General features: G+C 39.4%; 3 protein-coding genes across 4 annotated transcripts in view; 2 read left to right on the top strand and 1 right to left on the bottom strand.

The window, feature by feature from the left end:
• LOC124630854 (protein bunched, class 2/F/G isoform-like) overlaps positions 1–2,625 on the top strand; it is a 140,736-nt gene extending 138,111 nt beyond the window's left edge. For both annotated transcript variants that reach the window (XM_047164886.1, XM_047164877.1), the window contains one exon: positions 893–2,625. In XM_047164886.1, coding sequence (XP_047020842.1) covers positions 893–1,108 — 216 coding nt within the window. In that variant the 3' untranslated portion in view covers positions 1,109–2,625. The remainder of the gene's footprint in view (positions 1–892) is intronic.
• A 964-nt stretch (positions 2,626–3,589) lies between these two features.
• LOC124646156 (conserved oligomeric Golgi complex subunit 3) lies at positions 3,590–22,852 on the top strand. The gene is made up of 11 exons (XM_047186240.1): positions 3,590–3,895; positions 4,202–4,393; positions 4,693–4,819; positions 5,484–5,632; positions 6,108–6,367; positions 6,902–7,120; positions 11,216–11,355; positions 12,073–12,233; positions 20,659–21,303; positions 21,576–21,758; positions 22,286–22,852. The coding sequence occupies exons 1-11, from the start codon at positions 3,746–3,748 to the stop codon at positions 22,547–22,549; spliced, it is 2,490 nt and encodes an 829-aa protein (XP_047042196.1). The 5' UTR covers positions 3,590–3,745; the 3' UTR covers positions 22,550–22,852.
• A 34-nt stretch (positions 22,853–22,886) lies between these two features.
• LOC124646165 (mitochondrial-processing peptidase subunit beta) lies at positions 22,887–24,488 on the bottom strand. The gene has a single exon (XM_047186251.1). The coding sequence runs from the start codon at positions 24,381–24,383 to the stop codon at positions 22,977–22,979; it is 1,407 nt and encodes a 468-aa protein (XP_047042207.1). The 5' UTR covers positions 24,384–24,488; the 3' UTR covers positions 22,887–22,976.
• Between the last annotated feature and the right edge of the window lie 3,346 nt (positions 24,489–27,834).

Below are 27,834 nucleotides of genomic sequence, written 5' to 3'. Positions count from 1 at the left end.
AATTACTTCGTCAGTTTAAACTTACATCCGCATACTTTCGGCGTTAATTTTTGTTCTTGTGTCTCAGTTGTATTCAAACGAATTAGGTGCTTTCTCTTTAATTTATAGAGAAGTCAACTCAGCATTGCACCGTATCTGTCTGTTACTATGCGTACGAACTAATTGGACCAAAAATCATATTTTTGCGCGTATGTCAATACAAGATGTGGAAAATAAGGGCTTTGTTGATATCAATGTAGGTTGTGTCGTTGAGTTCAGGGTGCACGGCCGGCTCGCGTGGCATGGTGACGTGTTCGCCGCCATTTTAAATAGGCCGCGCGCGCGCGCAGACCATCAGTCGCCTGGCAGGACGCGCGAGAGCAACTTCACTGTACTAGTTCGCGAGTTTCACGTTATCGTCAGTCGAGTTTCAGTCGTCGTCAGCGACGCTCATACATTCAGTAACCCTGAACATAACGTTATCAGTCAGTTTAAACATGATCGACGTTGTGCAAAAACCTAGGGATGGCTGCCTGTACGAAATCAGACAGAAAGGACAAAAAGATACCTGTTATGTGGTCGTGCCAAATCCAAAAGTACGTTTCATTTTTAACATTGTTCAACTGTTCTCTTTGATTTTATAAACTTGTTTTTCTGTTCGGAAAATTGTGTTCGGTGTTGATAACATTACAATCGCGCGATATATCTACGTTTCTAATCGGTTTATAGTTAGTTCAAACTGATATCCTCTTTTGTGTTATGTATTTTTGATATTAAATAATTCTTGATAATACTAGTATCATTATGATAAACTTCTAATCATAATTAGTAAATAATGGTCATAAAATGTGATGCCTTGTAAGCTAGTCGATACGTAAAACACAACTAATGGAGACATTTTGCATTGTTTCAGGATCTGGTTAAGAGCCACTTGATGTTCGCGGTGCGTGAGGAAGTGGAAGTACTGAAGGAGCGCATCGCGGAACTGATGGAGAGGATCAACCAGCTCGAAGTGGAGAACACATACCTGCGCGCGCACGCCAGCCAGGACACGCTGGCGCAGCTGCCGGCGGCGGCGGGCACGAAGCCGCCGGCGGCGCCGCAGGGTCCCCAGCCGCCGGTGTCGTAGGCCGGCGGAGCGGCGCCGCTGAACACGCCCGCCGGCCCCCGCCGGCCCCGGAGGTCCCCGGCCTCGCCCTCGGCGCGCGACCCCGCCCGCGGCACCCCTCCCACGGAGTCACTATGGCTGTGCTATGTTAATTCGTAGGTTAACAAGGAACGAGTGTAAGTACACCGGTCGAGCGCCGAGGGTCGCTGCGCGCACGCGTCGCGCTCTCCTCGTATATCACACAAGTGTCTAGTTAGCGGTGGAGCCCGCCGCACCACCAGACATTAAGCTTCGGATTCATACATATTATATATTTTTCTGTTATTAATATTTAGGGTGCAGAATTACGTGCTAACTGCCATGCTTTTGCTACGCATCTCAGCAACGAGTCTTTAGTGTTTTGATGTACGTCGTGTATATTTTTATTTGGTTTAACGTTAGGTATCGCTATCCACGTAATGTATTCCATTTAAGATAAATGTAAGACGTGTGTTAATATAATAAAATGTAATGAAATAGTTGAATATTCCTATGCATTGAACAAGGACTGTGTGTTAATTTATTATCTATATATTTTTTTAATGTAATTTAAGTTATTTATCACGTTTCTCTGTATGTATACAAGGTTGCATTAAATTGCAAGTGTTCCTGTAGGGCCGATAATAATGATCTGTCGATAGCTATGTACTGAATGACTTGTGTGCAGTTTTCAATTAGTTACTGTTAATTACATATTTACGGTTAAATATAAATGTTTGAATGTATGTTATCCGCAGTCGTAATATGTAACGTTATACTGAGCAGTCGTATAGAATTAGAATCGTTGCGAGAATGTGACCTCGTGCGATGCTGGCTTTAGTGAATTTTGCACGCTGAAACTGAAAAAATATACTATTTTTATTCCAACCCTATGATAATGGAGGTATATAGTAATTTAACATTGTATTTTTTTAATAATTAAAAATTGTTTGTATATAGTACAAGTTGTAATAGAATTGTGAGTCGGAACGATGTATATAACGAAAGAATGTGATTAAAGGAACCGATTCCGTAGTCTGCCTTCAAAGGTTGGTATCAGATGTTATCGCGAGAGGTATATCTAAACGTTATAATTTAAAATATTCGCTGTATTTAAATAGCTTGATTGTTTAACATTAAACAAGCGAACAAAGTGGCTGGTGACGAATGGATTGTAACTATGTATGGGATGAGACGTGAAAGTCAGGCTCTATGTTTGTTTAAAAGCCAAAGTTAGGAAGGCGTGTCCCAGCGACTGAAGTGTGACTATTTTACCTATAGAGTAGTATTTTGTACAACGCTACTACATATGTATGTGTATAGACGATTTTTGTTAGGTCTTCATAATTATTGTGAATATACAGTAATTTACTCCTAGAAGCATTACTCTAGATCTAGATATGGTAATATGAACTATATTATATACCGAAAATTGTAAATATACTGTAAACAAAAGTCCATTGTAGCTTATGTTGACCAGAAAGGTTCCTCATACCCAATAAATGCAAAACTACTCAAAACATTGTATTATTTGTTATTTACCCTTCACCCACAATCAAATGACAACAATTCACTGAAAAGGTGTTGATGAAAAAAAGCATATTAATCAACATAAAAACTATCAGACTACCGAAAGTTAGTAAAATACCTTAATCTGTAAAAAAGTAGCTAATTATATGTTTAAAGTACGTCTTTGATCTACAGAAGCACCTTTTAATCAAGGAAGTGTACTAGAGTACAGTGGCACATACTAAAGCCATTAGTAGATGCTCCATTTTCATGCAAATTAGTGCTTCATTAAAAACAAAGTAGCGAAAAGGTAACAAAGCATTTTCCGCCCATAACCCGGAAATCCTATAAACCAAAATAGAAAAATAAGTAAAAACAAAAATAGGACACGGAAACCACTTCCGACTGAACGGAACCAAAAGTTCTTAGAAAGCATTATCTACTGTCAAAAATTCTGATCAGGTGATTCTGTTTACAGTAATAAAACAGTTCATCCACCAAAGATTGCATAGTTGTAGCGCCATCTATTGGCATACGTGAAAGTGTTGAGAAAGTTTTTTAAGAACAAGCAATTGAGGACAGATGGCGTTAGCTACGGCATGTCATAATAGTTTCTAACAGGCTTTTGTAAAACTGTATAGATGGCGCAGTTTACAAAGAAATAAATATTTACTTATGAGAATATAATTATTTGACATATTCTATTGCGATTTCCTAGACACTGTAAGAGATTGAGACACTGTGAAGTAAAATTTGTTTCAAATATATTTCTAGAAAGAAATGCACGAAGCGATAAATCACACCTCTTCTACTCGACGCTAGATGGCACTGTCAACCATTCTTAGCAAGTTCTATTAAATTTTAAACCATAGCCAAAACTGATTTACTTTTTATTTGCCTATCAAATGCTATGATCAAATGTCAAATGTGCTTATGTGTTCCACTTCTATTCGCTGCACTGTTTATTAGCATCAAAATCTGTTTAGCCTTATCTGACTTGTCTAAAAGTGGTTCATACTTTTTCACTCGCACAAAAGTCGCGGAACGCTACTTTTTCGTAAAATATGTTCACGTCACAAGCTGTCATGGAGTGTTGATATAATTTGGTGGAAATTATAAACAATCAGAATTATGGATAACATGAGTTTGAAGGAGATTCAGAGCAAGCTATTGCTATGGGAGTCTTCAGACAATCCCTTAGCACCACTCACGTCGGATCAAAGAGAAGCTATCCTTGATTTAGAGTCTCTAATACTCGGTGTTTCCACAGATTTGGATGATGTTTGTATTTTTTAGTTTTTTTATTTAAAATTATGTGTTATTAAACTTATAACTTATTGGTGCTATGCCACAAGCCTTTGGTCTAAAGTAATTATTTCAAATATCAAGAAGTGATTTTCAATGAGATTTCTATAATTTTTATCATGAACATCTTAGTATAATTTAGTTGTAATGAATTTAGTTTTTCTTTACCCAGAAATGTGAGATTATCTAGCATTTACATACTCCAATAAGTGCACTATAAAAGAATCGAATCAAACTGACAAACGGAAATTTAAGAAATAAACAATGTACTTACCTTTTTAGGACAAACCGGAAGTCATATCAAATGATGAGACAGAAAAGAACAATATTCCCCCTGTGGACACTACATATGACTTCCTTGAGTGGTACGAGAGCTTATGTGACAATAACTTGAAGGCTGATGATAAACCATATGAGGTATACCATAAGCAGCTTGATGATAGGAGAAATGAATGTGTTGCGTTGACTGATCAGGTAATATATTTTTAAAACTAAAAAAAAAAAACATTAAAATTAAGCTTCTTGAATATCAAGATATCCTCTAACATGCCCAGCCTTCAATACTTCTTGTGAATATTTGTGTTGTATTTGAAATGTTAGAACTAACTATCTATTACTACTACTAACTAACAAAAAGCCATATTATTAGTCTTTAAACATTTGAAATATCTGAATCAGTCAATTTGCTGGTTCTTTTTAAACCAGTTAATTTGCTGCCCTGCTTTTTCTGAAAGTGAGTGACTATTCTCACAATACTACTTGACATGTTTCAGATTGGTGCCACCATGTCAGACCTGGAGAAACTGTCAGAACAGTACAACTTTGTGTCTAACAAAACAAATGCACTGCACACTATGAGTGAACAGTTGCTTGCAGACCAAAATAAACTGTCTAGTATAGGTACAGTCATTAATGATATTATGCTCTAACAGCCTTACTTATAAACGTGAATTAAATATAAGTAATACTTAAGGGCTGTTTAAGAAAATTCTTACTTATAAACGTTGTGTAAGCATGTCTTAACTAACATTTAATCACTACTTAAGACTTTAAGTAGTGATTAGTTAAAATGTTACTTAGAAGGTGATTAGAGATTTTATAAGTAAGGGGGTTAGTATTTACTTAATACAGAATGAAAATAAAAATAAAATACAGAGCTTTTGCAAAGAAATTTAACCCACATTCAAGTGCAGTTGGGTAAAACTTTGTCAGACTGGTATGGGTCTTTTGATTTAGGTATCCCGCAATCCTAACTGATATTTGTCTTCACACAAAAATTACTGAACCAGTTTAAAAATAAAGGAACACATTGCATTTCGTGATTTTGCATAGCTACTTTTTCCCTAGTGTGTGAAGCAGTTCTACCAGACAGGGATGAAACTGCTTATGGAAGCTAGTAAATTACAATTAATTACCTCAGGCATACTAAAACTAATACTACAATACATTTTCAAGCCACATATTACACACACATCATTACATTTTATTACATATTACATATTTGACTTCCAATCGTTAATGAAAATATACCAATAATAAAACCATATTATTACTCTGTTTACAGGCGATGACATTAAAACGAAGCTGCACTACTTCACTCAAGTGGAGCACCTGTCTCAGAGGCTGAACAGCACCACCATGTCTGTGAACAGTGAGACATTCTTCAATGTGTTGGCTAAGATAGACGAGTGTCTGGATTATATGAGGACTAATGTGAGTTTCATTGTTATGTTATTACTGGCCTATTTAGGCTCAATTTAAACCAACAACATAATAAATAACTGTTTAATTTGAAAATTTATCTAGAAATTCATAGTAAATGGTTATTAAAAAAACTGGCATTTATGTTTTCTGGTGAAATAGGCTTCATTACTGCAGCCAATCCAACTCTTTCTACAGTTCCCATCAAATAACTATTGCAAAGTTGACATTTTGGCGTCACACAGCAGCATGTTGTTGATATATAGCCTAGTAGCCAACTTTGGTTCAGCAAAGCTTAACAGGAATTGTACCTTCTCAATGAAGGTACAAGTTTTGATTTTCATACTTTCACAACACAGAAACAAAATCATCACTTTTAGTATCAGCATGGTCATACTTCATGAAATCCAACTGAATTTGGACAGTATATGGAAAAAAATATCCTTTTGATGCTTTTTATTAACACAACACAAATTCCAATTCACAGAACAACTTCAAAGAATCGCACACGTACTTAGTAAAGTACCGTCACTTACAAAGCCGTGCCATCTCACTGATCCGATCCTACGTGACCCACGTGTTGAACCATGCCACAGAACAGATGCTGGCTCCCAAGGACGAGGATCCGAATGACCAGGAAACCATGGACACTGCTTATGCAGTGTATTTTGGGAAGTTTCAAGCAGCTGCACCTAAGTTGAGGATGGTTATTAGTGAAATTGAGGCGAGGGCTGAGAAGAATGCTGAGTGAGTAGCTTTGTATTTTGATGTTTGTGTTAGTTGCAACTGGGGTGACTCTTTTTCGGCGTTGATGCCTCTATCTAAGTGTAAAATAGTAAAAAAAGTTGCAGGATCTTATTAAACTTGCAGGAAGTGTGCTAGCTGCACTTTTTGCAAAAAGTAGGTGTTAGTAAATAAGAACCTACACAGTACTGGTAGTGGATCTCCTGTAGTAGACATTGTAAGCAAGACCACAACACAACCCTAATTTGCTTTTGACTTTACGTTAAATTCTTTCTTTACATACCCCAGAATATGCTCTTCCTATGTACTCCCTTATGTAGCTTTTGTGTACTTTTATGTACTATCTTATGAAGACACCTTATGTTCTCCTATTATATAGGGCGTCGGACGAGTAAATATGTAAATAGGGGGAGATTTATTTCCCCTACTTAGGTATCCATTAATGTACGTAAGTCCCCTTGTTGAATGTACTAGGTATTTTGTTTTTTTGTGTTTGTTATTATCTCCAAAGATTAATCTAGACTTATACGTTCACAGCTACGCATCCCTCCTATCAGACGTACAACGCGAGTACGCATCCCGGCGGTCCCGCGTGGCGGGCGCGGCCACGGGCGGAGCCCTGCAGGCCGCCGCCGCACGACAGTTGCGCGACCACTGCTCGCTCGCACGTGCCGCGTGCTCGTTACTCGCACACGCGTGTAGAGACGAGTGTGCGTTGTACAGCCACTTTTTCGCTAACCCATCGCCGGCTTTAGAGTAAGTATTGGTAGATAGGTGTATCTATGCTGGGTGTCACCCTCCAGCTACGTGTCCCTCGGACGTACAAGGCCACAGGTGGGATACTACAGTTCGCGGCAGCACGTCAGCTACGCGATCACTGCTCGTGTCGACCAAAATAAGACGGAAATAATGAAACTCATAAATGAACGTTTAAGTCATATTGATGAAGGGATGTTGGGTAATACTTGTCGACATGTACAAAAGAAAAAAGAAAAATACTATAGACATTTTGACATGGAGTCAAAATTTATAATTTACCTCGGTGAGAGTAGCGAATCCGAAAATTCATCATTTGATTTTTCAAGTAGCGATTCAGAATCATGATAAATAAATATAATAAATCTGTAAAAAAACTGTGTCTGTACATTGAATATATTAAAAAAATAATAATTGGGTGGGGTTTAGAAACAGCAATGGAGCACAAATCCAAAAAAAAAATTCTGTCTGTATGTCTGTATGTCTGTTTGTTTGTACACGCTAATCTTCGGAACTACTGGACGGATTTCAATGATTTTTTCTGTGTTGTATCAGTATTAAGCCTGGTCAACATATAGGCTATAATGTATCTTCGAAACTTGAAGACCTGATGCAGAACACCAACAGACCAACAAAACTATAAGAGATACAAAAATGATGTCATGGCAAAAATTGTTTCATGTGATGAGCATTTTCAGCTGAGATAATAAATTTTAAGATCTGGAACACCTGATGTGGAACCCCAAGAGCCCAGCTTCTCTGTACCATATACAGGTGTGACGTTTTAGCAAAAGTTGTTCAATTTGATCAGCACTTTCTATTGACTTATATAAATTGAAGATCTAAAACACCTGATGTGGAACTCCAGGGGCCCAGCTAGACTATAGCATATAGAGGTGTGACGTTTTAGCAAAAGTTGTTCAATCTGATAAGCACTCTCTATTGACGTATATACATCGAAGATCTGGAACACCTGATGTGGAACTTCAAGAGCAATACTACACTTGAAATGTATAGAAACGAATGTTATGAAATAGGTGTGGTGAATCAAAAAAGTAATTAGTACGTCTTTTAGATAACCCTAAAATAATGGACACGCATTTTTTTCTTTTCTCCTTCTCACAAACAAATAATAACGAAGATATAACACGCTTGAATTTTGTGTTAAGTCACTGCTAAGTACACATTTTACATACCTAGACGTTTCGTCACGAGCCCCCACTCTCCGAATTTGTTGTGTTATATCTCATTATTATTTTGTATGTCTCTTCCAGACCTCGGGACTACAGAGTTCCGAATTTTTGGGAGGCAAACGTGGGGCCGAAGCCAACACGCTGAAGCCCTTTCGAGACAACTTTAATGAAATGATGACACAAAACCGACGATTATCCCTTTATACACTATAGTAATGAACCCAAGGACAATCCCCGGTGAACGCAGTTAAAAAAAAGACAATCCCCGGTTCTGTGCCATTGCTAACTGTGGATGAAAACTACTTGGGCTATTGTGATGGGATGCTAATGGACTAGGAATGGGGAAACTACGGGAACTATGGCACCTGCCGATGACAATGTATTAGATACATGTAAAAATTGCAGGTGGAGACTCGCCAGCTCACTTACTGGACCCCCGGGAATCAGTCACTGAATAGCAACAAGAGGGCAACAGGGACATGAGCGGCTGAAGTGTGAGGATACCTCGGCGGATTTTAAACGCAGATTACGCGCTCCCTGTGGGTCATTTACCACGAGGCACCTATCCTCCGAGCAGGGCTACTAACCCTGCTCTAGCGACTCCACTCTGGACGGCCAAGCCAAGCCAGAGGCGTGAGACCTACCCCCGTCATGGTTCACTCCGACCGGCCGGAGATGGGGGACAGTGTACTCTCCCTGGAGAACTCAGTATATATAGCCCCGCGGGGTAGCTACTCCCCGTCATCAGCCTCAGATGTCCTGCGGTGCTTATATCTCATTATTATTGTCGTTATTATCTCAAGAGCCTTTGTCCAAATTATGTTAGAGTCGACTTCCAGTCACGATGCAACTGAGTACCAGTGTTTTACAAAGAACGACTGCCTATCTGACCTCCACAACCCGGTTACCCGCTCAACCCAACACCCCTTGGTAAAACTGGTCAGACTTACTGGCTTCTGACTACCCATAACGACTGCCAAGAATGTTCAATGACAGTCGGAACCTACAGTATAACATGCCCTCCAAATAACGGTCATTGGTATCCAAAATATACGTAGAAAGTACATACGAACTTAGAAAAGTTGCATTGGCAGGTACTTGCCAAAGCTGGAATCAAAGACGTACGCTCATACTTGAGAGATTGGTTCTCTATCCACTAAACCACCACGACTTCCACTAAGACCACTAAGTCATCACGACTTTGTCATCTCAGTAACATTTAATGTTTTTTAACATAATAATACGTGTAATATTTTTGCCACACACAACTTAAATGTGGACTAATTAGAATCACTACTTTTATCCCTATGGTCGCGTCTATTGCGGTTCAGTCATAGACATAATATTAGTAAACAGGACTGCGCATATAAACCCAAAAAACGAGCCGAGTGAAACAGTTAGTACGGAGGCTGTCTGTCCCTTTCTAATAGGGTGACTATGAGATTAAGCTATGTGAGACAAATCCGAATTTGCTAAGATTATTAAACACAGATTAGTATTGAAGTTTTAACTTACGCAGTTTGTGACCTTAAGATACTAATACAGGCTTTTAATAATTAGCGGAAATTAGCAGTATAAAAGCAGGAAGATTCGAAGTGAAGACTGTTTTTTTTTGTATTTATACTTCATATATAGACTGCTGAGCCATTTATGTCGCCTTTCTTCATTTTTTGGGAAGCTATAACAATAGTACAACAGTTTTAAAATCCATCACCCATATTTTGACTCGTTACAAGAATTCATGGGCACCCTAGTTGTTTGGTTTACGAAAATGTTATTATTAGCTAACCTGTGGAACGATATATTGCAACCACCATAGGATTCACTTTTGCAAGTAGAAACGCAACACTTTTTCACCATTTTAATAGTTTACATTGATTTAATACAAAAAAATATAAACAAAATTTTAAATGCTGATTACGCGCCAAGAATGTTCAGGGTTACCGCTAGAAAATAAAAAAAAGCAAAATAAAAATTTATGTTGTTTATGTTTTAATAATAAATACGAATAAATTAATGCGATTGTTATTAATTTGTTGACTTACAATTGTTAAAATAAGATAAAAATATAAGTGATTCAATTGTTTTTGGGAAGACAAAACTTTTGATCACAACATTTTTTTATGCTGGCAAGGTGTTAGAAAGAGACAAACAGCCTCCGTTCGAACTATCCCTCTCGGCTCGGATTTGCCTCTGTGTATTATGCAACCAATTTAGTACCTTATAGAGTTAGAATAGAGTTCATTTTCGTAAATATATATTTTGAGCGTGCGCAATCTTGTTTAGTAATATTATATCTATGGGTTCAGTTCTCAGCGTTTTGTTTAGTCTGCTGTGCTTTTGCCGTTAAAGTACAAAAATTAAATATATGGAATTTTTCTAATGGCTATGCGTATTCCGTTGTTTTCAAGTCAACGGGCCCTTAAAATTCAATATCAGACGATTCAGATCATTGATTTTGCTGACCCCGTAGTCGCTGGCATAAGGGACAGGATCCGCGTACGAAGTTGTGGGCAGAAGCTAGTTATAAATAAATAAACATTAAATTACGTAATAACTGTTTTTCTTTAAACAGCCGTAACCCCTAAATAACTGTATTTGTACCCGACTGTATCTCTTGTCACGCACACAAAGTCACTGTGTATGTACAAGGGTTACCCACACATAAGGCCGCGCGCAAGACTGAGTTGAACTTACTATACGGTCTATTTGAATTTCTTTTGACTGTACAGGGTTAATATGACAATAATTTCCGTAGTTTTAATTATTTTTGGGATAAAAAATTTCCTATATTAAAAATGATATAAATCGATTCAGTAAACGATTCTGAACAAACTAATTTCAGGATGTGCGTTAATTAAGTTACATGTTGTATATTTATGTGACCTTCTATATTTTCCAGAGAATACCTGCAGTCATTATGTACGGGACTGTACGAAACACTTCGGCCTCACATCATACATATAAACCACTTAGAAACTCTCGCAGAACTGTGCGTCATACTCAGAGTGGAAGTTATTGAAGAACAAGTCAATAATGACCGTGAGTATTTTGAACTTAAAGTACTAAAGTTTTTTTGTGCATCAGGAGTACCTATAACCATGTCATAGTTAAGTCAAAATTAAAATCGATGATCAAAGTAGGCTAATTAGATTAGCACTTTTTAACGTAAATATTACAAAAAGGACAACACCCCCAAAAACGCCCCTCTTTCACCACTTCCTAGTGTTATGGCTGGAAAGAAGAAGCGGTGAAGAACAAACTTCCCAGCTGTCTATTACTATTTACTTATCAATATAATTTACAAGGTATACAATTCAATATTTTTAAAATTATATTCATAATACTAAACACCGAAAAATACAAAATAAAATAAAAACCACAGGAAGCAGCTATTGTAAATATATTGAATAGTTTGTGTAACGCTGCCCGAAATAATCGTAAATTAAAGGAAAATAGAGTGTAGTACACATGGCGGGCGCTGCCTCAGCGTCGCGCGCAGCTTTGTGTGCACAGCACAAGCGGCACGCGGCGCTTGAGTCTCGTTCTTACGTACTCCTTTGGCCGCTGTTCCCGCCGCTCACTACTGTGTCTGGGTTAGGGTGCATTTAGATTAGACGGTGCAAGCAGCTTGGTGCGCAGCGCAGGTTACATGCATTGCACCGTGTAGACGCACCCTAAACGTCGTGGCTCGGGTCGACTTTCTTTTATATAGTTTTTTTTTATTATTAATAATCTCATTCCTGTCCCCACTTGCAGCGGTCCGTCTGGCAGCACTGGGCCAGTGTGCCCTTGCGCTACTGCAGGACGCGCAGGAGAGGCTCGTGTTCCGCGCGCACGTGCACCTCCGCGCCGACGTGCTGCTGTACCGCGCCGCGCCCGGGGACCTCGCCTACCCGCACAAACTGCTCATGATGGAGGTCAGTGGGGGTGTCATCTGTCTAGCAGCGCTCGGCACCTCCGCGCCGACGTGCTGCTGTACCGCGCCGCGCCCGGGGACCTCGCCTACCCGCACAAACTGCTCATGATGGAGGTCAGTGGGGGTGTCATCTGTCTAGCAGCGCTCGGCACCTCCGCGCCGACGCACTAACGTAGATTTGAGCAATTTAGCTGGCCAAAAGTCTTTTTTTTTTAAATAAAGGTTATCATCAAATTGTGGGTAAAATGGAAAGAGGAATACCCCAGCAATAAGAATTTACCACATCTACCTACCAAACATGCGATATGCGCTTGCACCAGGAGTTGGAACTTGACCTTAGTGCAAATTTTACGTTATACGTTTTTAGAGATCTCGGTAGACGGTATTAAAGAAAAATTATTTTTGTGCTATCTAATTGATATTAAGCAACTATTATGATGGATTCGAGTTGTGTAGGTAACAGTTATTAAATTCTTGACCGTTATTTGAAGCTTACTAGTTTGAGATAGGCACCTACGTGTTTTCCGCTTTTATCTCTGTCCTTTTCTACCCCATATCTTGCATCTCTCTCGCACACCGACCAGTTTCACTCCCCACCAGGCAGGAGGCGACGAGTGTTCTCGGCGGCCACAGTTCGTCATTGGCGTCTTGTTTTCCGCCCGAGAAGGTTGGTCTAACCAACCGCTGTAGTATTTCGTTGAAAAATAAACTCAGTGCTCTCGCAGAACACAGGTGAGTTTATAATATTTTATACAATTTGTTAACGGTTTTACCGTTCGATATTCGATTTTGCGAAATCAAGTGTTAATATTTTGTACATCTACCCCTTTTTTGTCACGAGTTTCTTCCGTGTACTTTTTTTTTTCAGTAATTTGTTTTCAGAATGAGTGACTTATAAAGCAAATACGGATGCGGTAAATAATAAAGCTACCACAGCCCGTGCACGTGACTATGGAAAAGAAAGCAAGCCCGAAGTTCCTAAGGCACCTGTGGCCCTAGTTCAAGCCTGCGAGGCGTTCAACTTTTTGACAAAAAAGAATGGTGTGAGGTGCGGTCCAACCAGCATCTCCTTAGTTCGGACTGGTCACTACCGCACTTGAAGAGGGCTGGTGGTGTCAAGAAAGCTTTTCGGCCTTGAAAGACTTGGTACGCTCCCCTCGGACTGCCAGTAAGTCTGTTAGCCACCCCCCATGGGGGTCGGCTCATTATCACGGCGTGTGATGGTTTTCGGCCTTGAAAGACTTGGTACGCTCCCCTCGGACTGCCAGTAAGTCTGTTAGCCACCCCCCATGGGGGTCGGCTCATTATCACGGCGTGTGATGGTTTTCGGCCTTGAAAGACTTGGTACGCTCCCCTCGGACTGCCAGTAAGTCTGTTAGCCACCCCCCGTAGGGGTCGGCTCATTATCACGGCGTGTGATGGTTTTCGGCCTTGAAAGACTTGGTACGCTCCGCCTAGGACTGCCAGTAAGTATACTAGCCACCCCCCGCAGGGGTCGGTTCATTATCACGGACCCGCGCAGGGTACCAATCTTGCATTTTGCGAGTCGCAGCATCATTACAAAGCAGGGACCAGTAAGTATACTAGCCACCCCCCGCAGGGGTCGGTTCATTATCACGGACCCGCGCAGGGTACCAATCTTGCATGTTGCGAGTAGCAGCATCATTACAAAGCAGGGACCAGTAAGTATACTAGCCATCCCCCGCAGGGGTCGGCTCATTATCACGGACCCTCGCAGGGTACCAATCATGCATGTTGCGGGTCGTACCATCATTGCAATCTACCCTCGCAGGGTGGCTTTTTGGATCGACTTTCGAAGAGTCGCCATTATAACCTTCCCTCGAAGGGAAATGGTAATCACACTCACGCTGAATGGCGTGTGACGCAAAACTCTAAAAGCTCCCTTGGGATATCACGAGTAAATTACAATAGGAACCATGTCCAACAGAGGAAACAGAAAGCGTCCAGGACCGCAGGCGGACTTTGATGCGTCCAACAAGGCACGTAAGTTATGACTTTCCAGGCGGGTTGCCTAACATTATATCAAGACCAATGGAAAGAAATGGGAGCTCCGCCTTTCTTGTTAAAAATAATAACTGGGTATCGCATACCATTGGCCAAAAGCCACCTTTGATAGATAATGCCAGATTTGACCAGAGAGTCCAAAGAGATGGATGTCGTCATATCCCAAATGATAAAACAAAAAGTTCTATTGATAGCTGCAAATTCTGCCAGCTTTCTTTCCAATATGTTTCTTGTGCCCAAAAGGCGACGGAAAGAACCGTCCAATACTCAATCTCAAGGTTCTCAACAAGTTCATAATAGGCATGATGACAGTAATCAAAAATCATTAAAATAATATATTTATTAAATTAAACTTGAAGCTTGGAATATAAAACGCGCATTGTTTTCTTTATTAATAATGTGATTAATATGTATTTTTATAAAATAAAATTACGAAATAAGGCAATCCGCCATGATATCTTGAACACCAATCAGAGCTCGTGACGTCATTTCTCAAAACAACTCGCGCGAAAGCGCGCGAACGTCACATTTCGTTATTGTGAACTTCCACTGCGATCTTTGTTTTTAATTAATTTATTGTTTATAACACGAGTTATGGAGCCCGGATTTATCAAGGCAAACAGCGCTAATTTGCCTAAAATTGATATCATAATGCTGGGAAAGTTTTTGGCATCAAATAAAGATTTTTGTTCAGCTGAATTTAGAAATGTTAAAACTTCCATGTAAGTATACTAGTTTAATTAAAAAACAATGAGAGATGAAACCTTACCTCGAAATAGTTATTTACATTATAAACTATGCTAGAATCTAGAGAACTATGTAATAACTTACATCAAAGTGATCTTCACAAAAATAAAGTTGTACCCTGGGCAATATTGCTTTTGAATCTCGCCTTGCAAGTTTAAGCCACTTGTTTCGTATTTTTTTATTGTGAGGAACGTACACAAATAACTCATCAGGAGTTGTTTTGGATGTGTTCTTACACTGGGGGACCCCACAACACCTATGCCCTTTCGAATTCATATTTAATAACACAAAAAACTTAATTATTGCACGAGCGTTGTTTACAATTGCGTCTTGTAATTTCAGTTGTGACGTCACAAGTGACGACATGACACTGACAAGCGTTTTCGCGTCGGATTCAAAGTGGACAGAGAAAAATGCAATTATTTGATAAAAAAACTTCGCATTTTCTTAAAATTAATGATTTTTCATATAAAATAGACATATACCTACATCATACAAAGGAATTTAAAAATTTGTCATCATGCCTATTACGGAACCCTTCAGTTTAATAAATGTTTTTCGGGTGCTAGAGTTTCTTCAGAAAGACGAATGGCTGTGCAAGTGGATCTCGCCCAGGCTTACTTCTACCTTCCGGTAGCCGAAGGTCACAGATATTTTCTTCGACTAGTATACAGAAGAAGACTGCTTCAGATTACGTGCCTACCATTTGGCTTAAGCACGGCACCCAAGACCTTCGCCACAGTGACCAATTTGGGTGGCTCAAACTTTGAAAACTCAAGGGTTACTCATAATTGTGTATCTCGATTTTCTGGTGGCTCACCAAGATATATTTGCCTACTTTGGGATCATTTGCACCATGTTTTGGATGGCTAGTGAATAAATCGCAAGCATTATCAACAAGATAATGACAAAACGCACTACGTGACAAACAGCACGACAAACTTAGAAGACCTGCATAGCTTGATAGGACAGACTGCATTACCGGGCTCTCCTCACTTTTCTCAATGCAGTGTTGAACAGCAATCTATACCTACCCTATTCATGGAACCGTGAGCCAAACGGTGAACAAACCATAAAAAGGGTTCTTATAAGTCACGATTGAAGTACCTAATGATCATATTTTATAAAAATAACTACGAAAGTAATATACTGACAACATTAGAAATGATATTTTAGAACGATGTCTGTGGAACTTATGCAATCTTTTCAAACTTAATTGAAATCAAATATGTATAATAAATGCCGTAAATTATTTTCTTAATTTTAATGAAATATCATAGTAAATCGTTTACATGTAAAATGAACCTAGAAGTCTTGACTGTCATACATAGAACCCTATCAATCAATCAAATCGTTTATTTTACTTAATTGAACTTAATTGATTGAAGACCCTACTTAATTGAAGACCACAGATACTAAGAACATTTTACATAAAAATGTGACGTTTTTGTCATCGGTCGGGTTATACCCACCATTTTGAAAAAGTGTCATTCTTTGGTTACATTGTGGGCTCACGGCTCGGTGAATGGAGTATAGCAATGTTGAACCTACCAGCAGATACCTTAGCAGATCTAAAGTGGTGGCTGGTCAGCTGCCACCAAACCTTGGATATTCATTCGCCACTTCCCTGTCACCTTATAACCACGGACGCCTCCGATGTAGGATGGGGGCACAACTGAACGGAACTCCCGTAATGGGTTCATGGAACGAGAGAGAAAAAGGCTTTCACTGCGATCTGAAAGAGATGCTTGCAGTATTAACTGGAAAATCACGGCAAGTTGCTAAAGAGATCAACAGCCATTTTTCAATGCAGAAATGGGACTGTGGTGTCATATCTAAGAAATCAAGGTGGCACCCGATCAAGGAGCCTACCGAACTTGACGTACAGAGTATTCAGTTATCTTGAGCTGTATCAAATCTATCACGTCGTGAATCATATACCAGCCCTATTCAACAGTCAGGCAGACCATCTCTCCCGACACAAACCTCCACCGGAGTGGCATCTTGTATCAGCAGTGGACCTATTTGCCTCGAAGCGAGCCCAGGGACACATAGTTGTGTACTACGTGCCCCTAGATCTGAAGGACCCGAAAGCGGGGTTCCACGATGCATTTTTCTCAAGTTTTGACTTACCCGCTAGCATGGGTATTACCGCCACCTTACCTTATACCGTAGGTCCTCAGTCATCTCAATTCAGGAACGGGAGTTAATCTCATAGTAGTTCCTTCGGTGGCACCAGGTATTTTGGCGAGCAGATTCCCGAAGTCCCGATCATTAGCAGTACCCTACACACTGATGAACCTCGAGCAGAAACCGATAGACACAGCAACGGGGATACCCCCTGCCAAGGTCAAGGAAATGGGGGGGGGGAGGGACAAGGAGTCTCTCCGACTGAAGTCTTCTTCAATCCACACGCAACACTTATCAATCAGCTTGGAGTCGATGGTTAAATTGGGGCGAAAAGTATGAAATTGGATCCTATGAATCCTTGAATCCCTATTTGGACCTATACTTACCCAATTTTTAGCGGACTTACACATAGTAAATAAACTAGCATACAATACTATTTTATTACACAAGTCAGTTATAGCTACACTATGCAATGCAGAAACCACTCTAGAGCTAGGTTCACACGTTCTAGTCGGACACATTTTAAAATCAATAGCGCTGAGCAAACCTGTTCCCCGGGAAGCCGTCCATCTGGAATATTGATCAATTGGTAACCTACTTAAGTGCAGTAAACGTAGACGAGAATAATCCATTTGCAACTTCCAGGCACACTGCTGCTCTTTCTTTTGCTAGCTTGTTTCGGAAAGGCGAGTCCATGATCTTTCCTTGCTTGCAATAGACCCAGAACATTTCAAAAACAACAAAGATAATTTAATCTTATGGCCAGTCTTTGGCTCTAAGACCGACAGTTCTAGTCATAGGCAGTCGGGTTGTTGTTTGATGGATAATCAGGAAAATATAAATCTAAGTCCAGTGTATTGGGTCAGAAAGACTAAAGCCTTGTTAGAAGATAGACGGACATCGGCTAATTCCTTAAATTTATTTATATCCGTTAGAGGCCAACCAAAGGCAGGCACCCGAACGATGATACGGGTGGATTAAGACATTGTTAAAAGGGGCAGGAATAACTACAACCCCAGGAAGCTTCCACTCGGCGGTAGCGTCAAAATCTGTGTTGACAATATACCTTTGGACGATATATCAGCAAAGGGTAATTGGCGATCAGGCAATACATTTGCCCATTTTTACAGAAGGGAAAGATACCCACTAAATAGAAGTAGCAAGTTATCTCGATTATTTAATTAATCCAGCTGATTAATGTCTATATTTTTGTTACTATTGTTATTAAGAAGTATCGCAATGTTTTTGTTAATTACTATTAGAAAATGAAATCAATTTTTGCTTTTGTTCTTGCATCTCTCTTTTAATTTTTATTACTCATCCTTCGAGCCCCTTTCCCAACTATGTTGGGGTCGGCTTCCAGTCTAACAGGATGTAGCTGAGTACCAGTACCAGTTAACTTTGATTACATTAGTATTCCAGGACGCAATACACATACTTACATGTGATTACTCGTGTACCTAAGTACCTATTTACATACACAATTTCATTGTGCTTTTGCTCACATTGGCGTCCACTTCCACCAGGCGATAACAAACACGTCTCAAACTAGTAAGCTTCAAATAACGGTCAAGAATTTAATAGCAGCGTTTTACCTGAAATAAAACGCATATTAAATACTTACCTTATTTGAAGCTTACATTTTAATTTCTGCCTGGTGTTTTCGACTCAATGACGAACTGTGGCCGCCGAGAACACTCGTCGCCTCCTGCCTGGTGGGGAGTGAAACTGGTCGGTGTGCGAGAGAGATGCAAGATATGGGGTAGAAAAGGACAGAGATAAAAGCGGAAAACACGTAGGTGCCTATCTCAAACTAGTAAGCTTCAAATAAGGTAAGTATTTAATATGCGTTTTATTTCAGGTAAAACGCTGCTATTATATTTTAATATATTTTAAGTGTGATCACTTAATTTTTTATAGTATTATTTCAATTTTAAAAGAGGGTGTGTAAGCAAAATATTTTTTTAGTAATTTTCTTGTTTAAACACAATTTTGTTATATTATCGCGTTCGACCGCGTAACATTTTTTTTAGTTTTAGATATTTGACATATTAAACTAGCTTACGACATATTTTTTGGCTGCGGATAGCTGCGGATGTCCGACTTACAGGCTTTTTAAGATTTGAAGCTCATACAAAAATAAAATACTTTTTTCTTTAAAATGTCACAAAGTGCATTTTTTTTTGTTTTGGGTACCTCTGGCGTAAAAATAGTGACCCTACGTTATATTTACAATAAAATACAATAGCAAGATCTGACTAATTTGGAAGAAAAACTAAATTACCTAGGAAACTAACTTTTGACCTATTAGGGTGACACACCTGATAATATAAGCAGTTTTAAACAAAGATTTGCATATTTTAAAATAGCTACGAAAGTAAAAAACTGAAACTGTAAAAAAAATCCTTAAAACTAATGAGAATTGGTTAAGCAGAACATTTGAACGCCCGACAAGTGTTGGAAATCGACCGGGGCGGCCATCTAAATCACTTAAAGATTGTAGTGAGAGGACTAAACGAAGGAAAACTAAAGAAATACGAAACTGAAGAAATGTGACCAACAAAAAAAAACATCAAAACAAGATTATTTTGCCCTGAAACAATAAAATATGCTACTACCAGCTGAATCAAACACAGAGTCTGATATATCAGAGGCAGAAAGTGAGGAATAAAAAAATATTAATTTTTTTTTTACTACATTACATATTATTTTGAAATAGATATAATAAAAAATATCATAACTACTTTTAAAATGAAAATATATGATACTCTACATTAAAAAAAAAATATTTACGGTTTTTTTCAATAAAACATGCTTATTATCAAAATACAATGCTTAAATAAAATAAATAATAAAATAATGATAAAATAAAGATAGAAAAAACGAAATACATTGTAAAATATTTTTGGCCGCCTAAATTGGTCAAATCTACGTATGTGCGACGTGCTGCTGTACCGCGCCGCGCCCGGGGACCTCGCCTACCCGCACAAACTGCTCATGATGGAGGTCAGTGGGGGTGTCATCTGTCTAGTGTTGGGGTCGGTAGAAGGATAGAACGACTCCTCACTCCCAATGGTCCTGCTGGCAGCTCTCGGCAACTGTAAACCCGCAGAAACTGCTCATGATGGAGGTCAGTGGGGATATCATCTGCCTAGCCTTTGATAGCTACCTTGGAGTCGGTTGATGGTCTAACTGGATGCAGCTAAGTACCAGAGTTTTACAGGAGCCACTGCCTATTTAATCTCCTTAAACTCATTGCTTGGGCAATCCGATACCTCTGGTAAGTTGTGTCGTAAACATTTTCGTAGCGGCGTCCAAAATGAAAAAAAAATGACAGCTGAAAGCACGATATTATACAACTTACCATATGAACCGTCATTCATGGTCATCCATCCATGGACCAACCGTGCATAACCTTTGATCGATAGACCCTTTCGACAGTTACATAGCCACATGGTCCTCAAAACAATGAAATCTACAAAATCATCATACAAAGTTACTAAAATTCTTCATCTCTTCCACAGCAAATCGCGATGTCAATCCAAGAGCAATCCCTCAAACGGAGCGACTCCCGCAACTCCATGATATCTGACATCTCCGCAACATCGCAAGAAGTTGCCAACATCAACGTGGAAGCCCAACGCAGACCCCAAGCCTCACCAGCAGACCTCCATGGCATGTGGTACCCAGGAGTCCGAAGAACATTAGCAGCACTATCAAGATTATACCGCTGTCTTGAAAAGAAAGTCTTCCAAGGATTAGCTCAAGAAGCTATATCACTATGTGTCCAAAGTGTTGACAGCGCTGCGAAACAAATTTCAGCAAACACAACTAATATTGACGGGGAATTGTTCCAAATAAAACATTTGCTGATCTTAAGAGAGCAAATCGCACCGTTCCAAGTAGACTTTATAGTGAAAGAAACAACTTTGGACTTTAGTAACATGAAGAATGCTGCTTATGGTCTCATTCAGAAGCCGAGGCAGATATTTTCCCTAAACAGTAATAATGCCTTGTTAGAGTTCTTGCTGGAGGGTACGCCGATGGTGAGAGAACATCTCTTGGATTCGAGGAAGGAGGTTGATAGACAGCTGAAGACTTGCTGCGAAACTTTCATAAAAAATGCTACGGAAATACTCGTTGGACCCATGATTGCTTTTATTGAGAAGGTAAGCTATATAGTTACATAAGTCACGAAATTGCAAAAAGTCTTAAAATTGCTATCAGAGGTTTTAAAGTTAGTGAAAATAACATTATTTAAACTCATTAGCCTTAACATACAAAAAATAAAATTTAATGCTCATACTTTTAATGATCTACAACGCTAAATAGACTTGAATATAACTGCTAGACTTAAATTTATATTTTATCAAAATTAACTCCCATATTATTTACCCAAGTATAGTATTAAGACCTATATTTCATTTCAAACTCATTTCAGGCAACAGCATTCACACCAATAGAGCAACTGAAGTCCCAGCCGTGGGCGACGCCAGAAGAGATGGCGGCCGCCGTGAAAGAAGCTCAGAAGAAGATACGAGCACACCTCGCACCGCTGCAGCGATCCATGCAGCTGTACCTAGCTAATAAGGAGACCGAGTTTATATTGTTTAGGCCTATTCGGGTTGGTATTATAACTTTACTTTTGTATTTTTGTGGTTGAGCTTAGTTTAGGGTAGAACTGGCATGGACTGTTTTCAAAAATCACTTGAAAAAGAGATTAAAGATCTTTAAGCTCAATTTTTAGGATTAATGTGGCTATTTACAGTTTCACCTAGTCTATTTACCAAATTAACAATATTATTTATTTCCTCATCTGAGTGAACAAGGCTTTGCACACTAGTATCTTTACAAGTAATAAGAAGTGTAAGGCACTAAATAAGGATATAAATAGATTTTAGTTTCCTTTAGCAACTTATACTGAGTACATACAACGTGACTACGCCACATCGATCGATACTTAGATGCAGTGTCACAACGCTTTCGGTCACTGACCTAATTCGGAACTCTCGCCAATGCATTTTGAAAAACACATTTCAACTTAATGAATATGTTTTCAGTAAAATACGTTTGATAAACATTAAGCTAGATATTTTCCTGCTTACAAATTAATATAAAGTAGATACTAAAAGTATCCTGTCTCATTTTCAGAATAACGTCGTTGGCTATTTCCTACAAATTGAACAGCTACTTACCAACGCTGGTTACACGGACGAAGACGCTCTCATCGTGGCCTGTCCTACCCCTGAACAGGTGTCCGTCTTCATATCCTCGGCCAGCCTCATCAGCCATAGTGAACCAGTTCAGCCATATGGTACCAAGATCAAGCCCACTGTTATAAGGAAGCCTAGTGTAACTAGTGTTAAGGAGAAAGAGGAGAATACGGGCATGGAAGCTAGTAATGTTACTATTTAGACTTATTGTAAATGTAAAGGTTAAATAAATATGTATTATAGCTATAATTGTATTTATTACGTTTTGTTAGTGTCGAGAATGACACACTAGTGTGTAATATTGGATTTCATTGTGAAACTCCCTTGTCAAGCTTTTGTGTTAGCTATCAAAGGGCAGCCATAACCAACTTGAATTATTTATTTCTTGAATGTTATCATTTTTTGTTTTATGAATTATTATCCAATACAGAAATAACAAAATACAAATAATGTTTATTTACATGTTTATTTCTTATTCTTCTATAATAAATACAGATTCCACCAAGACATTGTGTTTTATTACAATAAAACAACAGACATTGGGAGAAAAATGTTTAATGCGTTTTTTTCCGATCTTAACTGATTTAAATAATGTTTAATTGTTTCTATTAATGTACAACTACAATTGTTTACACCCTAAGCCAGTACATTCCAGCGCGGATCCTTGTGTAGTCTGGCAGAGCTTCAGTGGGCCCGACAGTGGCGACGGCAGGGCAGCGGTCATACAGGTACTTGTAGCACACATCACGCACGTTCTGCACGGAGACAGCTTCAATACGGGCATCCAACTCATGGATGGGGATGCGGCGGTTGTAGCACAACATTTGACGACCAATGTCTTCACACACGGGGGTGGTGCCGTCCAGCTGGAGCAGCATGTTGGTCTTGAGGAGGTTCCTGGCACGCTCAACCTCACCCTCAGTGACTGATGTGCAGAGCTTCATCCACTCCTTCTGAACATTGTACAACATATCTTCCAACTGCATGGGTTCAGCTACAAAGTAAATGCCCCAAAGTCCAGTGTCCTTGTAGCATGTGTTGAAGGACTGGAAGCTGTGGCAGAGATTGCCAGCAGAGGCAGCGCGAGCCAGGTAGGAGGCGTTGTTGACACCACCACCCTGGGAGCGGTCCCAAGCTCCAATAAGAGTGTTGGCAACCATCAGAGGAATGTTGTCAGCGTCAGTCCACCCTGCACCCTCTACAGCAATGGCAACATGAGCCAGGGGCATGGAGTCATCACGCACTCTGATCTCAGAGCCAGTGTAACGGCATGGGCTCAGCTCTACATCAGATACAGTGTTCTTGAGGCCACTGAAGTGCTTGTTGGCAAGGTCAACCAACTTCTGGTGATCAACTCCACCGGCTCCAGCAAGAACAATGCGAGAAGGCTGGTAGTGGGTCTTGATGTAGTTTTGAAGGTCAGCCTTGGAGATCTTCTTGATGTTCTTAGTAGGTCCTAGGATGGTCTGCCCCAAGGGTGTACCTTGGAAGGCAGTGGCATGAAGGTGATCAAATACAACTTCTTGTAGGTTACTTTCAACATCTTGCATTTCGCGGAGGATGACACCTCGTTCTCGTTCGATTTCGGGCTCTGCGAGCGAAGAGTTCTGAATAATGTCAGCAAGGATCTCAACGGCGGCTGGTACGTCGTTAGCAAGGCATTTAGCATAAAACACGGTCTGTTCGCGAGACGTGTACGCGTTCAAGTGTGCGCCCATGTTTTCTACGAGTAGTTCTAAGTCGGTTTGTGACCTCTTGCTTGTACCTTTGAACGCCATGTGTTCAAGAAAATGAGCGACTCCATTGTTTTTGGAATTTTCGTACCTGGATCCGGCGTCAATCCACAGTCCTACGGTGGCGGTCGCAGCACCGGAATCTTCAGACGCAACGCGGATTCCATTATCTAACACTGAGAGTTTTGTTGGTGGGACGTTGACTAATGCCTCCTTGTAACCTGCGGCTGTGGCTGTGGCCAAACAACGCACCTGATTGCCCTGTTTTGAGACTAATCTCAAAGTAGTCGCCAACTTCAACATTTTTGCTGTGATTCTGATCCTTTATATTATAAATTTTTGCTCGCAGATTTACGTAATAAATGGGCAATAGTTCCAAGACGTCAAAAAAGGTTGAAGTGAAAATGTTGCCATAGTAATTTTACAGTAATCTACTTTTCTTGGATTTTTCCTGAATCAAAAAATTTTGATTGCTATATTTGTCAAAGTGCGAAAATAACTTTTTATTTTTCTACCAGATTCTATATTAAATAATCATTAATAACTTTATATAGAGCATTCAGACGTCTTTCTCAAAAAGTTGTACATATCAGTAGGTATAATAGAGGGAAGGAGAGTACATTGCGGAGTATATAGAAATAAAGAATAGCTGTGTTTACAAAAAAATAATAATGAGGTTTCAGACATAACATAGTGTAATTTCTTGCAGAATAATCTTCATTTTCATTGTAAATTGCCAAGATTATAAATCGTACTCTTTTAGTAGAATTAAAAGTTTTCTTTTATAATGAAAAACTCAAAAATACTTATCACCACATAGCTCTTTCTAATTTATTAATCTCTCATTAAAAATTACCTAAAACAAATAATACGTCATAGTTATAATAATTATTTTTTGCAATAAAATTAAATGTAATGTAACGACAACACTGATTTTGACGTCATCTTCTGTCGATTCGTTCCGTTACGCGCAACGTAGGGAAGTGATTTTGGGTTTTGATAAAATGCAAAGACGAAATGGCCACTTAACCGTCAAATCCGTAGCGGACCCCAATCGGGGTCTGAACATCAATGTCACCGTAAGCTCGGTTTAGACCCCAATTGGGGTCTGCGAATCAGTCATACACTTTCCTAATTATTTACGCTCATATTTATTTTCTTTCCAATCAAACCACATTTGTGAGTACTAAATAAAATAACTAAATAAATTTAAATTATTATTACGCATTCAAACCTTTCATATTTAGCATCCCGTTAGAAATATACCTTTTTAAAATCCAATCGTAATTACCGGGAATTCTGATCGAACTCGCCATGTTTGTTTACATTAGTTGTTTTTTTAAATTTGAAGACGCATAGACAAGATGGCGACGGTGATAGAAGTTTTGCATCGAATGATCCGATTCGTTAAAATAAAGAATCGATTTAATAATTTTATATTATTTGATATTATAATATTACTAAATTGCACTTTTGTATACTTACCATAATCTGAAAATAAATTAGGAAAAGTAAAATGACTTAATTTATTTTGAAAAAAATGCTAGAAAATCAGTGGTAGAAAATACGTTGTAGCCGGAATAAAAAAAGTCTTCGGTTTTTAGGGTTTCTGAAGACGGCAAATGAAGACTTATTCTTCGGGTGTTTTATGTGCAGGATTCCTGTAGATCTGCCAAACTTAATGGCGATTCGTTACTTCCAACTTTTTAACTGAGCGGCAAAGCTATTTGACGAGAGCCGTAGTTAGGTGTAGTTATCGCAAAATTTTATGACGATTTTATTGTTTGAAGGGGCAAATAGTTCGCTGTTCATCGAAAGCTGGTCCAAGATGGAAAGATGGCCGCCGCCGACTTATTTTTAACCGACTTCCCAAAAAGCGGAGGTTCTCAATTCGACCGTTTTTTTTTGTATGTTTGTTACGCGATTACTCAGCCATTTATTTATCGATTTTGATGATTCTTTTTTTGTTTGATAGCGTGTACTTCCGAGGTGGTCCCATTATCATTAGGTCAGGATCTGATGATGGAACCTTGAGAAATCGAGGGCGACTTTCGAAAGTTGCAGAAATACATAGGTTGAAATCTTATCACTCAGGTGTTTGCCTGGTAGCACTATTCAACAGTGAAGGCTTTGAGCTGACCTGATGATGGAGACCAGTGAAGGTCGAGGGAACTCGACAACTGAATATTTAAACTTTCTCGTGTTTGTGCTTATATTATTCGTATTTACGAGGCCTCTGCAACAGTGAAGGAGATGGAGACGAGAGAAGTACGGTTGTTGAGTTCCCTCGACCTTCTCTGGTCTCCATCATCAGGTCAGCTCCAAACCTTTACTGTCTCATAGTGTTATCAGATATACATCTGAGTGTCAAGTTATAACCTTATCTATGCTTACAATTTTCGAGAGCTGCCCTCGATTTCTCAAGGTTTCCATCATCAGATCCTGGACCTAATAACAAATATGGGGAATATACCCTTTCGACCAAAAACAAACATCCAAATTGAGAACCACCTCCTTTTTGGGATTCGGTTAAAAATATTTGGTGACTTTAAAATCAATCAATTATTATGTCTCTAACCGACCACGGGACTACAGAGTCCCGGATTTTTGGAAGGCGAACGTGGGGCCGAAGCCAACACGCTGAAGCCCTTTTGAGACAACTTTAATGAAATGGTGATACAAAACCGACGATTATCCCTGTATACACTATAGAAATATACCCAAGGACAATGCCCGTGCTAAACTAAACTATTGCTAACTATGGATGAAAACTACTTGGGCTATTGTGATGGGATGCTAGTGGACTAGGAATGGGGAAACTACGGGAACTATGGCACCTGCCGATAACAATGTAATAAATACACGTAAAAATGGCAGGTGGAGACTCGCCAACTCACTTACTGGGCCCCCGGGAATCAGTCGCTAAATCGCAACAAGAGGGCAACAGGTACATGAGCGGCTGAAGGGTGAGGATACCTCGGCGGACTTTAAACGCAGATCACGCGCTCCCTGTGGGTCCAGCATCACCGGCCCACTCGCCACTTACCACGAGGCACCTACCCTCCGAGCGGGCTGCTAACCCTACTCTAGCGACTCCACTCTGACCGGCCGGTGAAGGCAAGCCAAGAGGCGGGAGACCTCTCCCCCGTCATGCTTCACTCCGGCAAGCCGGAGATGGGGGACAGTATACTCTCCCTGGAGCACTCGGATATATAGCCCCGCGGGGTCGCTACTCCCCGTCATCCGCCTCAGATGCCCTGCGGGGCAAATCAATCAATTATTATTATTGTTTCTCATCATCAAATAAGTACATACCTTTGGTAGTTACAAATTGCATTATATTTCAGAACACCCGCATACCCTCCGCCGAAACAAAAATGTTAGAATTGTTGAGAAATAATATAAGAATAAATTAAAATTCCGTAATAGGTAATAAAAATTCAATTAAAGTTAAAAATTATTACGAATGACGCAACACCAAAATAAATAATACATATAAAAATTTAATGCTAAAAACTTAAATATCTTTTTTCTTAACAACAAAAACAAATTGAACCTATAATTTAAAATTAATAAATAAAATTGAAATAAGTTGCTATTAAAAAATAGGTATATATAAAATTGGTATTCGATTATTTATAATAAATTTCCGATTTAGGTATCGAATGCACACCGCTGATTGAAAAAAAAAAATACTCCATTCCAAACTCTACTTGTCTGTGACTTGACTGATCTTGTAAATTGTTCATTTTTA

This window comes from Helicoverpa zea, chromosome 1 (genome assembly GCF_022581195.2).
Source record: "Helicoverpa zea isolate HzStark_Cry1AcR chromosome 1, ilHelZeax1.1, whole genome shotgun sequence".
Taxonomy (NCBI): Eukaryota; Metazoa; Arthropoda; class Insecta; order Lepidoptera; family Noctuidae; genus Helicoverpa; species Helicoverpa zea.
Note: the sequence above shows the minus strand (reverse complement) of the source record. Positions and strands in the feature narration are given on the sequence as shown.

What these genes read in the sequence shown, in the direction of transcription:
- LOC124646156 (XM_047186240.1), top strand. Translation starts at nt 3,746, where the DNA reads ATGGATAACATGAGTTTGAAGGAGATTCAGAGCAAGCTATTGCTATGG. An exon ending in TTTCCACAGATTTGGATGAT is followed by an intron (nt 3,896 to 4,201) that starts GTTTGTATTTTT and finishes TTACCTTTTTAG; the next exon opens with GACAAACCGGAAGTCATATC. An exon ending in TGATTGCTTTTATTGAGAAG is followed by an intron (nt 21,304 to 21,575) that starts GTAAGCTATATA and finishes AACTCATTTCAG; the next exon opens with GCAACAGCATTCACACCAAT.
- LOC124646165 (XM_047186251.1), bottom strand. Translation starts at nt 24,383, where the DNA reads ATGTTGAAGTTGGCGACTACTTTGAGATTAGTCTCAAAACAGGGCAAT.